The following is a 14,676-nucleotide window of genomic DNA, read 5'->3' as shown; positions in this document are numbered from 1 at the left end:
GCAATAACTTCATGTGTTATGCATGTATAAATCTTCGTTGGTGTGACTAAAAAACCTCACTCACTCACTCACTCACTCACTCACTCACTCACTACTCACTCACTCACTCACTCACTCACTCACTCACTCACTCACTCACTCACTCACTACTCACTCACTCACTCACTCACTCACTCACTCACTCACTCACTCACTCACTCTTTACCTGGGCATCCGTAGTAACCCGTCACAAGTGTCGTCAACGTACTTCAGGAAGCGGGACCCCAGTAGTCATATAGTGACTTATTTTAGAACTGACAAAATATCCTCGTGTATCTAGGTTTCTAGTCTTATTAATATTCATGTGTTGTCGTTAAATGATTGATATTATGAGCAACTTCCACGACATATTCATATTTATGACATCAGTGTGAATGTCGATTGAGCACACTGAGTAATATTTGAAAACACCTTTGAAATACACATGCACAACAAACATTAGATTGAAATCACAACCAAAAAAGTGTTATGGGAATTAACCAATGTAAAAACATTTACGTAAATATAAGAATTTTTCCGATTGGTAATACACGTCTTTTAAACAAATGTCAAAGGTTGCATGGTATGGCGCTTTTAAGAAATTGCGTCTGTTAGTTTTTAAATTTTTCCAAAATCGGCAATTTGTTGTAACTTATTTGTTATAGTTTTTACTGGAACTCCAAAATACTAGTTTCAATATTGGGAACACAGAGGTCAGCATTATTTAGATGTATGTCAAACCATGCACGTGTTGATCAGAGGCTTTGAATTATACAGCTGGATGGGGCCAATATCCAACCACTAAATCAATCACAATCTCAATCAAAAACATCGAAATGTCTTTTGAAAATCAAGGAGGAACGTTTCTTCTGATTACAACGGACTTTTCTCGTGTTTGTTACCAATCACTTCATGCAACGCATCTGGTAATTTATTATCTCGTAATCCTTGGACGACAATTTTATATTATTCAATTTGTTATTTTAGGGCCGATGGAATAAATCAAAGGTTAAACTGACGATGCAAAACCTAAAGTCATGTATTTTCAAAGAAGATGTGAGTTAACGTTTTATTATTTTCCATGCGTCAAATTAAAATTTCAATAGTGGCCATGATTTTTTCACAAGTTTCATTAGAAAACAGAAAAACATGAAAGCAAACAGCGACGGAAACTGACAAATATTAAGTTCCTCGGATTCGACTGCCAACTCTCTCTGATCGTCTATTGAACTCTGTATGACCTTGTTTTTAATTTAAGCAAAACACCAGCAGAAATAACGTTAATACAACCGGACTAATAGCCCTATCTGCAGTATACACAGAATAAGCGACTGACAGAATAGTTATACCATGTAAATGAACATATTTATCTTACATTTGAAATCAAATTGCATATTACTTATCGTAAGGTATATAGCTGAATAATCAGCAAGGAGTCGCTCTGGTGTTAGCTGAAATACTAAACACAGTATATATCGTTCATTAAGGTGAAATGAAATCAAATGTGGGTATGTTCTTATTCTTATTCTCTCTTGGACGTGCACTTCCCCAAACATGAAAGTGTGTCTATTTTTATACTGAGACTTTGTCGTAACCAGGGTAACGAATTATTGGAAAACTGGATCGGTGCCGTTTCAAGGATTTCTTCCCCGATTTTGACGTTTCTTTTCAAAAAATGCTAGAATGCTATGAAATGAACATTTAGTGTGTGATTTAACGAGCGCTTCAGAAGGACCATATTTATCACACATATGATACAATGAACCACACAGTGTATATAGATGGTATACGTTATATATAATTAGAATGAAGCTGTGCACAGTAATAAGATAGATAAGCACGAAGTAAGCACGAAGTAAGCACGAAGAACGGAAGCATATATTTGATTTATATTGAGGTTGGATATGGGCGGTGAAAACAATCGATTCCTTTATCCAGAGCTGTATCCAACAAACTATTTGTTTACTGAAAACCATCAAATAATCTATTCATATCCTCTGTTAACGCAAACAGGTTATCTTTTTCAGTAATTTCCAGAAAACATACTATTCGTCGTTGTCACCACTACCAACAAACTATTCATTTGGGGCGTATTTCTGAAGAAACATTAATTTTGAAAATCTTCCCACCCAACAGATACAGGTCAATGGATGCTTCCGAAACACGATACACTGCGGGTGTTTGAGTTTTACCACTTCAGTGAAACCAGCGAGCACGTACGGTACTGGCAAACCTTGAGATATTATTAATTAGAACGGGGATTCAAACTCTCGGTGATTGGATTCTGGCACGTCTGGCACACGCAACTTTGTACAACGAATTAAGGCGCCTTAGACGCCTGCGCCACTTCTGCCCCAGGAGCAGTCAGGTGCTGATTGTGTTTGGGCATGGAAAGCACGTTATAAGTGGAGATTACACTCGTACGTAGACACGTCTAGTTACTCTGGCATAATTTGCATAATTCAAAGACGATGAAAATCGTTGAGAAGGTTTGCCGGGGGATAAAGGGGACTTTTATCCAATAATGAAATCGGGGTTGCTGTCTCAGTAGAGAAGGCGGGGATCTTGCTCCAGTAGAGAAAGTGAGGGTGTTGCCCCAGTAGAGAAGGTGAGGGTGTTGTCCCAGTAGGTAAAGTAGGGGTATTGCCCCAGCAGAGAAGGTGAGGGTGTAGCTCCAGTAGAGAAGGTGAGGGGGTTGTCCCAGTAGATGAGGCGGGGGTGTTGCCCCAGTAGAGAAGATCAGGGTGTAGTCCCAGTAGATAAGGTGGGGGTGTTGTCCCAGTAGATAAGATGGGGGTGTTTCCCATGTAGAGAAGGTGAGGGCGTTGTCCCAGTAGATAAGGTAGGGGTATTGCCCCAGCAGAAAAGGTGAGGGTGCTGCTCCAGTAGGGAAGGTGAGGGTGTCGTCCCAGTAGAGGAGGTGAGGGTGTTGTTCCAGTAGAGAAGGTGAGGGTGTTGTCCCAGTAGAGAAGGTGAGGGTGTTGCCCCAGTAGAGAAGGTGAGGGTGTTGCTCCAGTAGAGAAGGTGAGGGTGTTGCTCCAGTAGAGGAGATGAGGGCGTTGTGCCAGGAGAGAAGGTGAGGGTGTTGCTCCAGTAGAGGAGATGAGGGCGTTGTCCCAGTAGAGAAGGTGAGGGTGTTGCTCCAGTAGAGGAGATGAGGGCGTTGTCCCAGTAGAGAAGGTGAGGGTGTTGTCCCAGTAGATGAGGCGGGGGTGTTGCCCCAGTAGAGAAGATCAGGGTGTAGTCCCAGTAGATAAGGTGGGGTGTTGTCCCAGTAGATAAGATGGGGGTGTTGCCCCAGTAGAGAAGGTGAGGGCGTTGTCCCAGTAGATAAGGTGAGGGGTGTTGCCCCAGTAGAAAGGTGAGGGAAGGTGAGGTGTTGCTCCAGTAGATAAGGTGAGGGTGTCGTGAGAAGTGTGCTGCCCCAGGGTGCAGGGGTGGCAGAGAAGGTGAGGGTGTTGCTCCAGTAGAGAAGGTGAGGGCGTTGTCCCAGTAGAGAAGGTGAGGGGTGTTGCCCCAGCAGAGAAGGTGAGGGTGTTGCTCCAGTAGAGAAGGTGAGGGTGTTGTCCCAGTAGAGAAGGTGAGGGTGTTGCTCCAGTAGAGGAGGTGAGGGTGTTGCCCCAGTAGAGAGGTAGAGAGAGGTGAGGGCGTTGTCCCAGTAGAGAAGGTGAGGGTGTTGCCCCAGTAGATGAGGTGAGGGTGTTGCCCCCCAGTAGAGAAGGTGAGGGTGTTGCCCAGTAGATGAGAAGGTGGGGGTGTTGCCCCAGTAGAGAAGATGAGGGTGTTGTCCCAGTAGAGAAGGTGAGGGTGGGTTGTCCCAGTAGATAAGGTAGGGGGGTGTTGCCCCAGTAGATAAGGTGAGGGTGTTGCCCCAGTAGAGAAGGTGAGGCGTGTCCCAGTAGAGAAGGTGAGGGTGTTGTCCAGTAGATAAGGTGGGGTGTTGTCCCAGTAGATAAGGTGGGGTGTTGCCCCTGTAGAGAAGGTGAGGGCGTTGTCCCAGTAGAGAAGGTGAGGGTGTTGTCCCAGTAGAGAAGGTGAGGGGTGTTGCCCCAGTAGAGAAGGTGAGGGTGTTGTCCCAGTAGAGAAGGTTGAGGGTGTTGCCCCAGTAGAAAGGTGAGGGTGTTGCCCCAGTAGATAAGGTGGGGGTGTTGTCCCAGTAGAGGAGGTGAGGGTGTTGTCCCAGTAGAGAAGGTGAGGGCGTTGCCCCAGTAGAGAAGGTGAGGGTGTTGCTCCAGTAGAGAAGGTGAGGGTGTTGCTCCAGTAGAGAAGGTTAGGCTGTTGCTCCAGTAGAGAAGGTGAGGGTGTTGCTCCAGTAGAGAAGGTTAGGGTGTTGCTCCAGTAGAGAAGGTGAGGGGGTTGTCCCAGTAGATGAGGCGGGGGTGTTGCCCCAGTAGAGAAGATGAGGGTGTTGCCCCAGTAGATAAGGTAGGGGTATTGCCCCAGCAGAGAAGGTTAGGGCGCTGCCCCAGTAGAGAAGGTGAGGGTGTTGTCCCAGTAGATAAGGTGAGGATGTTACCCCAGTAGATAAGGGGAGGGTGTTGCCCCTGTAGATAAGATGGGGGTGTTGCCCCAGTAGAGAAGATGAGGGTGTTGTCCCAGAAGATAAGGTGAGGGTGTTACCCCTGTAGATAAGGTGGGGGTGTTGTCCCAGTAGATAAGGTGGGGGTGTTGCCCCTGTAGAGAAGGTGAGGGCGTTATCCCAGTAGATAAGGTGGGGGTGTTGTCCAGTAGATAAGGTGGGTGTGTTACCCCTGTAGATAAGGTGGGGGTGTTACCCCTGTAGATAAGGTGGGGGTGTTACCCCTGTAGATAAGGTGAGGGTGTTGTCCCAGTAGATAAGGTGGGGGTGTTACCCCAGTAGAGAAGGTGAGGGTGTTGATCCAGTAGAGAAGGTTGGGGTATTGCCCCAGCAAAAAAGATGAGGGTGTTGCTCCAGTAGATAAGGTGGGGGTGTTGTCCCAGTAGAGGAGGTGAGGGTGTTGTCCCAGTACAGAAGGTGAGGGCGTTCTACCAGTAGAGAAGGTAAGGGTGTTGTCCCGGCAGAGAAGGTGAGGGTGTTGCTCCAGTAGAGAAGGTTAGGCTGTTGCTCCAGTAGAGAATGTGAGGGGGTTGTCCCAGTAGATGAGGCGGGGGTGTTGCCCCTGTAGAGAAGATGAGGGTGTTGCCCCAGTAGATAAGGTAGGGGTATTGCTCCAGCAGAGAAGGTTAGGCCGCTGCCCCAGTAGAGAAGGTGAGGGTGTTGCCCCAGTAGATAAGGTGAGGGTGTTACCCCAGTAGATAAGGGGAGGGTGTTGCCCCTGTAGATAAGATGGGGGTGTTGCCCCAGTAGAGAAGATGAGGGTGTTGTCCCAGAAGATAAGGTGAGGGTGTTACCCCGGTAGATAAGGTGGGGGTGTTGTCCCAGTAGATAAGGTGGGGGTGTTGCCCCTGTAGAGAAGGTGAGGGCGTTATCCCAGTGGATAAGGTGGGGATGTTGCCCAGTAGATAAGGTGGGGGTGTTACCCCTGTAGATAAGGTGGGGGTGTTACCCCTGTAGATAAGGTGAGGGTGTTGTCCCAATAGATATGGTGGGGGTGTTACCCCTGTAGATAAGGTGGGGGTGTTGTCCCAGTAGATAAGGTGGGGGTGTTGCCCCTGTACAGAAGATGAGGGCGTTATCCCAGTGGATAAGGTGGGGACAGCTGTCCCAGTAGACAATATGGTAGTCTTGTCCCAGTAGACGACGTTGGGTTGTTGTCCCAGTAAACAATGCGGGGTGTTGTCCCGTATATAAGTAGGGTTTTCCTTAGTACACAGTGCGGGGTAGATGTCCCAGTAGTGATAGAGTATTGATGATTATCGATACATGTATAAAACTAGTTCTTGTCCCTTTGGTGGTTGTTACTGTTTAACGCCGCACTCAGCTCTATTCCAGCTATATGGAGGCCTTTCTGACGTATACTAACTAAGGGCGTTTGTCCTTCTGACATATACGTACTGGGGATGTGTGTCCTTCTGATGTATACGTACTTGGGTGGGGTGTGTCCTTCAGACGTGTACATACTGGGGGAGGGTTGTCCTCTTGTCCTGATGATGTATACGTACTGTGGATGTGTGTCCTTCTGGGGTATACATACTGGGGATGTGTGTCCTGCTGATGTGTACGTACTGAGGACGTTTGAATGTCATCGTATCCAAAGTGCCAGCTTGATGCTTATTACCTGGATTATATGGCTCAATCCCCATCAATTACAGACCGCCGTGTTGGATATGCTGTATTAACTGTTGTTATATTAAGTCGAAACTAGGTATATGTGTAAATCAGAGTGAGTGAGTATAATTTTACGCCGCTTTTAGTAATATTGCAGCAACATCACGGCGGGGGACACCAGAAATGGGCTTCACACAATGTACCCATCTGGAGAATCGAACCCGGGTCTTCGGCGTGACGAGCGAACGCTTAAATCACTAGGCTACCGTACTGACCCTGTAAATCAGAGTGAGTGAGTTTAGTTTTACGCCGCTTTTGGCAATATTCCAGCAATATCACGGTGGTGGACACCAGAAATGGGCTTCACACATTGTACCCATATGGAGAATCGAACCCGGGTCTTCGGCGTGACGAGCGAACGCTTTAACCACTAGGTTACCCTGCTGCCCCTGTAAATCAGAAGTACAATGCATGTCGTAAAGGTTCTGTAGTGAAAGACGAAAACGAACTATTGTAATGGGGCAAGATACGAGATCAGTGATCATTACACATTCTTTAACCCTAATAACTTTCGTTTGGGTTTCTTGGACTGCACCGGTTCCATGATTGTCGTAAAAGCCGATAACATGAGTAGTTACAATGACTATGTGACCAAGTAACGTTGTACCAAGGTGAATTGTCTGTCATGTTATCAACCACTGGTTTGCCTGGCAAAGGGTCAGTTATTTAAAGGTCATCACGATACAGCTAGGGCACGTTCTAATGGTCTCATTTCTGGCACCATGTCCATGTCGAACATGGTTGATTCGGCCGGAACCCGGTTGACCTGGACTATGTTGCTGTGTTTTGTCAACAGCAGACCCTGATCCAGGGTTTTGCTAAACGTCGATATCTTGCATAAGTTCAGGTCTCCCCCTACCCACAATGGTGTTCTTGACTCTTAATATAATTGGCTACCGGTGACTATTCGTTTTTGTGCTGTCAACACATTGCCTGATTGCCATGCCATACAAACCGGTTATTTATTTCAAAATGGTATCCATTTAAGGGTGCGGGTTGGTATCTCAGTGGGCTAGCTTTTTAAACCCAGCATGTGTCTGTCTATTCGTCCGTCCGTCCGTTCTTCTGTCTATCCATCATATGTTATCATGGCAACAAGACCATATTCACATTCATTCCTATCACATTCTTTCCTATCATATTCACATTCATTGCCAGGATTATACGCCGTCGCTATGGCAACAAGATCGTAACCGATAAATAAATCACTTGCGTGTTCAGCATTTGAGCTGCTTTTGAGCATTTTATAGACGCTTGGTGTATTCTAATGCTCAGAGACAGAGTTATTCCCCTTTGGCCACCTGACAGAGTCGGCAGGCATGAGTGATAAATGTCAGAAACGTGTTTCAAGTATTCTGACATATTTGATGTGAGCTAACGATAGGGCCAACACCAGGAAACCCTTCCGTAAGATTTCTGTGCTACAAACCGAGTCCAATGTATGATTCCTACATCAGAAGCATCTTATCTTATAAGGACACCGGGTGTTCAATAAAGATGACTTCCAATATGTTCAAGGAATGTCAGCAACAATGAAGTATGTTACCATTTGAATAAAATATGTAAAAATATAGTGAATTTTTTTAAAAATTAAGACAAATGTACACCCAACTATTTATATAATCGGGAAAAGTTATGAATGTCAACTTCTGTGTTGTGAGGAACACGACATTTCCGTGTATGCCTATTCCTTTATCATTCATCATTTCACCTGATGAAGGCGTAGCAACGTAGTCCGAAACGTCATGTTCCTCATAATTTAGGAGTTGATATTCATAAATGTTCTCATTTATGTGTATCACTTCTAAATGCCGTTTTGAGATTTCGGGGAAGGATAACAATGTATGGATGAATAACTTCTTAATTACAGTGAGAGATTTTAGAAATTATATCTCACCACTCAAACTCACCACATAAACTGGCTATATCTCACCTCTCAAACTCACCATATACACTGACTATATCTCACATCTCAAACTCACCACATAAACTGGCTATATCTCACATCTCAAACGCACCATATACACTGACTATGACACACCTGTCACCCTCACATCTACACTGACTATATCTCACCTCTCAAAATCACCACATAAACTGGCCATACCTCACCTCTCAAACGCACCATATACACTGACTATATCTCACATCTCAAACTCGCCATCTACACTGACTATATCTCACCTCTCAAAGTCACCATATACACTGACTATATCTCACCTATTAAACTCACCGTATATACTGGCTATATCTCACCTCTCAAACTCACCATATAAACTGGCTATATCTCACCTCTCAAACTCACTTAATAAACTAGCTATATCTCAACACTGACACTCACTATATAAATGTAAAATTGCTATATCCCAACTCTCACACATTCGCCACAGACACTGGCCAAATGTCACCATTCACTCACCACATAAACTATCTACCGGTATTCACTCACCACACAAACTGGCCATATCTCACCGCTCATACTCACCACATAAAATGGCTATATCTCACCGCTCATACTCACCACATAAAATGGCTATATCTCATCACTCACACTCACCACATAAACTAGCTATATCTCGTCACTCACACTCACCACATAAACTATCTACCGGTATATCTCATCACTCATACTCACCACATAAACTAGCTATATCTCATCACTCACACTCACCACATAAACTAGCTATATCTCATCACTCACACTCACCACATAAACTATCTACCGGTATATCTCATCACTCACACTCACCACATAAACTATCTACCGGTATATCTCATCACTCACACTCACCACATAAACTATCTACCGGTATATCTCATCACTCACACTCACCACATAAACTATCTACCGGTATATCACATCACCACACTCACCACATAAACTATCTACCGGTATATCTCATCACTCACACCCACAACATAAACTATCTACCGGTATATCTCATCACTCACACTCACCACATAAACTATCTACCGGTATATCTCATCACTCACACTCACCACAGAAACTAGCTATATCTCATTACTCACACTCACCACATAAACTATCTACCGGTATATCTCATCACTCACACACTCACCACATAAACTATCTACCGGTATATCCATCACTCACACTCACCACATCACACTCTCCATAAACTATCTACCGGTATATCTCATCACTCACACTCACCACATAAACTATCTACCGGTATATCTCATCACTCACACTCACCACATAAACTAGCTATATCTCGTCACTCACACTCACCACATAAACTATCTACCGGTATATCTCATCACTCACACTCACCACATAAACTAGCTATATCTCGTCACTCACACTCACCACATAAACTATCTACCGGTATATCTCATCACTCACACTCACCACATAAACTAGCTATATCTCATCACTCACACTCACCACATAAACTATCTACCGGTATATCTCATCACTCACACTCACCACATAAACTGGCTATATATCATCACTCACACTCACCACATAAACTGGCTATATCTCATCACTCACCACATAAACTGGCTATATCTCATCACTCACACTCACAACATAAACTGGCTATATCTCATCACTCATCACATAAACCAGTCACCATACCACTCTCCTTTATCTCCTTCTACCAATCACCATACCACTTTCCTATATCTCCTTCCTAACTGTCACCATACCACTCACCTATATCTCCTTCCTACCTGTCACCATACCACTCACCTATATCTCCTTCCTACCAGTCACCATACCACTCTCCTATATCTCCTTCTACCAATCACCATACCACTTTCCTATATCTCCTTCCTAACTGTCACCATACCACTCACCTATATCTCCTTCCTACCAGTCACCATACCACTCTTCTATATCTCCTTAATACCAATCAACATACCACTCTCGTATATCTCCTTCCTACCTGTCACCATACCCACTCTCTCCTATATCTCCTTCCTACCTGTCACCATACCACTCTCCTATATCTCCTTCCTACCAGTCACCATACCACTCTCCCATATCTCCTTCCTACCAGTCACCATACCACTCTTCTTATATCTCCTTCCTACCAGTCACCATACCACTCTCCTCTATCTCCTTCCTACCAGTCACCATACCACTCTCCTATATCTCCTTCCTACCTGTCACCATACCACTCTCCTAAATCTCCTTCCTACCTGTCACCATACCACTCTCCTATATCTCCTTCCTACCTGTCACCATACCACTCTCCTATATCTCCTTCCTACCTGTCACCATACCACTCTCTATATCTCCTTCCTACCTGTCACCATACCACTCTCCTATATCTCCTTCCTACCTGTCACCATACCACTCTCCTACATCTCCTTCCTACCTGTTGCCATACCACTCTCCTAAATCTCCTTCCCACCTGTCACCATACCTCACTCTCCTTTCCTACCTGTCTCCTTCCTACCTGTCACCATACCACTCTCCTATATCTCCTTCCTACCTGTCACCATACCACTCCTCTCCTAAATCTCCTTCCTACCTGTCACCATACCACTCTCCTATATCTCCTTCCTACCTGTCACCATACCACTCTCCTAAATCTCCTTCCTACCTGTCACCATACCACTCTCCTACATCTCCTTCCTACCTGTTGCCATACCACTCTCCTACATCTCCTTCCTACCTGTCACCATACCACTCTCCTAAATCTCCTTCCTACCTGTCACCATACAACTCTTCTATATCTCCTTCCTACCTGTCACCATACCACTCTCCTATATCTCCTTCCTACCAGTCACCATACCACTCTCACCTATATCTCCTTCCTACCAGTCACCATACCACTCTTCTATGTCTCCTTCCTACCTGTCACCATACCACTCTCCTATATCTCCTTCCTACCTGTCACCATACCACTCTTCTATATCTCCTTCCTACCTGTCACCATACCACTCTTCTATATCTCCTTCCTACCAGTCACCATACCACTCTTCTATATCTCCTTCCTACCAGTCACCATACCACTCTCCTATATCTCCTTCCTACCAGTCACCATACCACTCTCCTATATCTCCTTCCTACCAGTTCCCATACCAAACGCCTATGTCTCCCTTTTCACACTCCTCACACTAAACTGCTCTTTCTACCCGCTTACTCGCTGAACGCCACACAGCTATATCCCCTTCTCACACCGCCACTAGCCACTCTCACTACCAACTCTGCTGTCTCTTCCTCTTACTAACCGTCGCTATGCCGCACCCTTCGCTTCTGCGGGATGATTGGCCGTTCTGCAGGTGGCCTGTCAGCTCACCCGTCACGTGGAGACTCACATGTGACTTGTTTGTGTTCCTCGTTGTGATATGTCTGCTATGTGGCTGAACGGGAAGCTTCACTTTACAAATTAATCAGCTTCATTGCCTCATTTCCCGAGTCGTTTTCCTCTGTAACATTTCTACTGAATCATGTTTCCTTCCTGGGTTGCATTTGTCTGATGTACGTTCAAACTTGTTTTCATCTTTTTTTTCCCTTACTCCTTTTCAGCAGTCTCTCTCTCTCTCTCTCTCTCTCTCTCTCTCTCTCTCTCTCTCTCTCTCTCTCTCTCTCTCTCTCTCTCTCTCTCTCTCTCATCCTTCCACCTCTCTCTCCTCCAGCTCTCATTCCATCTCTCCTCAACTCTCTTCCTCCCACCAATTCCCTCTTTCTCTCCTTCCATCTGTCTCTCTCTTTCCAGATCCCTCTTCCTCCCACCAATTCCTTCTTTCTCTCCTTCCATCTGTCTACCTCCCGTACAACACTTCAGTCTCACCTTTAACGAAGTACATATGTACCTGTCCTTCTGTAAGCACCACCACCACCCAGTCACACCCCACCCATTCCCTTCTCACACTCGCACACACCTGGTGCTGAGCACCTGGGCCTCCCCTTGGCCTCCCCTTGGCGATAATGTACTTAACATTGCGAAAGTAGGGTAGGTACATACTCCATATATGCGAACTCACTGTGCTAATCGTCTCAGTGATCCATTTTCAGTCTCTACATGAACTACTTTATCATTCATGTTCACACGCATAACGGTATGCATTCGCTTAACATTATTATTTAAATAGGTCAGGATTTGATTTTACCACGGCACGCCGGGTGTATTACACTCAATAATAAACAGCCCTAAGTACGCATGTGACCCTTGATTCGACACGACCCCGTACTATGTGCGTAAGGACAGTGTACTTTGACAGTCTGCGTACGCAGATCCTGTTTAAATATGTTTATTCAGTTCAGCGGCAAGTATGAACGTGAATAGTTAATCCAAAGGTATATTTTTAGTCCATGAATCAGTTTGTTGGTGTTTCGTCTCTAAGGGGTGCGGTGACTCTATTACGGCGAGGCATAGCCTGTACAGTGACAGGGGCGGTGCGGTAGCCTAGTGGTTAAAGCGTCCGCTCGTCACGCCGAAGACCCGGTTCGATTCCCCACATGGGTACAATGTGTGAAGCCAATTTCTGGTGTCCCACGCCATGATATTGCTGGAATATTGCGGCGTAAAACCAAACTCACTCTCTGTATAGTGACACGACGGGACAAATACCCCCAGAACTCACCCCTATTGTACATGCTAGTTTTACGCATCCCTCTATCAATGCATAACAATGATTTGTAACGTTTAAATGAAATCAGAGACTTTTAAAAATCTCATTGCCTGGGGACGTGTTTCATGTAGCTCATAGCCTTTGTGCATCTGTAACTCACGCTAATATGTATTAAAGTGACTCCCTGCATTTAAAGCATTTAAGGTCACGATATGGCTGAAATATTGCCGATGTGACTTTAAATCTTAACTCACTCACTCACTAAGGCATTTAAGAATGAATATAGTTTAACATAATATATTGCAAGTTCCAATCATATGGATCATTATCTAGTCTTCATTTCTGTCAGTCAGCGAATTATATTGAAATGATTTATCAATGACACCTGGGTACGTTGTGAACTTCTGTAAGATAACCGCTACAGGTGTCAAACAGGTGCCCGACTCAGCGACGGCACTGACTCAGCCACAAAGGTCAAGTATGCAAACAGGGTCACTTAACTATTGCGAAACTGTGCATACTCGATAGCTGATGATAAGGAATACGGTGTTCATATAATGAAAGACTTTTGGGGTATGATTATATAGAGAAATAGTATGTCTATGTGGTTGATGATGAAGAGAAATCGTGTGTCCAATTTTTGATGATATACAGATTAGTGTGTCCCCTGAATTGATGCGCTAGATACGTAGTGTGTTAACATAGTTGAATATATTGAGAAACATTGTTTCCATATTGCTGATGAGTTGGTAAAGTATGTCCATATGGTTTATAGGGAGAAACAGTGTGTCCATACAGTTGATGACAAGGGGAACAGAGTGTCAGTATAGTTGATATAATGGAGAAGTGTAGTTGATCAATAGTGTTGATCGTATGATGTGTCGATGTAGTTGGTGATATTGAAAAAGATAGAGTGTCCGTACAGCTGATTTGATATATTAGGGAAATAGTGTGTCCGTACAGCTGATGTCATTGGGAAATAGTGTGTCCGTACAGCTGATTTGATATATTAGGGAAATAGTGTGTCCGTACAGCTGATGTCATTGGGAAATAGTGTGTCCGTACAGCTGATTTGATGTAGTGTGTCCGTACAGCTGATGTGATATATTAGGAAATAGTGTGTCCGTACAGCTGATGTGAAAGGGAAATAGTGTGTCCGTACAGCTGATGTGATTGGGAAATAGTGTGTCCGTACAGCTGATTTGATATATTAGGGAAATAGTGTGTCCGTACAGCTGATGTGATGGGGAAATAGTGTGTCCGTACAGCTGATGTGATATATTAGGGAAATAGTGTGTCCGTACAGCAGCTGATGTCATGGGGAAATAGTGTGTCCGTACAGCTGATTTGATATATAGGGAAATAGTGTGTCCGTACAACTGATGTCATGGGGAAATAGTGTGTCCGTACAACTGGTGTGAAAGGGAAATAGTGTGTCCGTACAACTAATGTCATGGGGAAATAGTGTGTCCGTACAGCTGATGTGAAAGGGAAATAGTGTGTCCGTACAACTGATGTCATAGGAAAGGGAAATAGTGTTTCCGTACAGCTGATGTCATAGGTAGATGATGATATTTGAAAATAACGAGTTCGTCATGTAAACAGTTCTATTTCAACTATATCTCCAACACGGGACTACAGTACGCGGTGATATATAGTTAATAAAATTAGTTAGGGAAACGCGTGTTTTGAATAATTACAATGACTTGTACTGACTATATATAGCTACCAGCTGTCAAAAGATTATATAGATCCAAATACACCAAATCCGCTGTACATCAAACAAGACTTGTACTGATCAGGATGATGGCTTATGGCTCCAACCTGATCAAACAAATGTGATTTAAAAGATTTAA

At 44.4% G+C, this 14,676-nt stretch overlaps 1 protein-coding gene across 1 annotated transcript; it reads right to left on the bottom strand.

Annotated features, from left to right (window-relative positions):
- Window positions 1-2,452: 2,452 nt before the first annotated feature.
- LOC124255339 (extensin-2-like) lies at window positions 2,453-12,006 on the bottom strand. The gene is made up of 3 exons (XM_046689234.1): window positions 11,870-12,006; window positions 4,872-5,522; window positions 2,453-4,247 (listed from the first exon to the last, which is right to left on the bottom strand). Exons 1-3 carry the CDS (start codon window positions 12,004-12,006, stop codon window positions 2,453-2,455), a joined length of 2,583 nt encoding a protein of 860 aa, XP_046545190.1.
- Window positions 12,007-14,676: the final 2,670 nt, after the last annotated feature.

This window comes from Haliotis rubra, unplaced genomic scaffold (assembly GCF_003918875.1).
Source record: "Haliotis rubra isolate DU_JTF1 unplaced genomic scaffold, ASM391887v1 Scf6, whole genome shotgun sequence".
Lineage (NCBI taxonomy): Eukaryota > Metazoa > Mollusca > Gastropoda > Lepetellida > Haliotidae > Haliotis > Haliotis rubra.
Note: the sequence above shows the minus strand (reverse complement) of the source record. Positions and strands in the feature narration are given on the sequence as shown.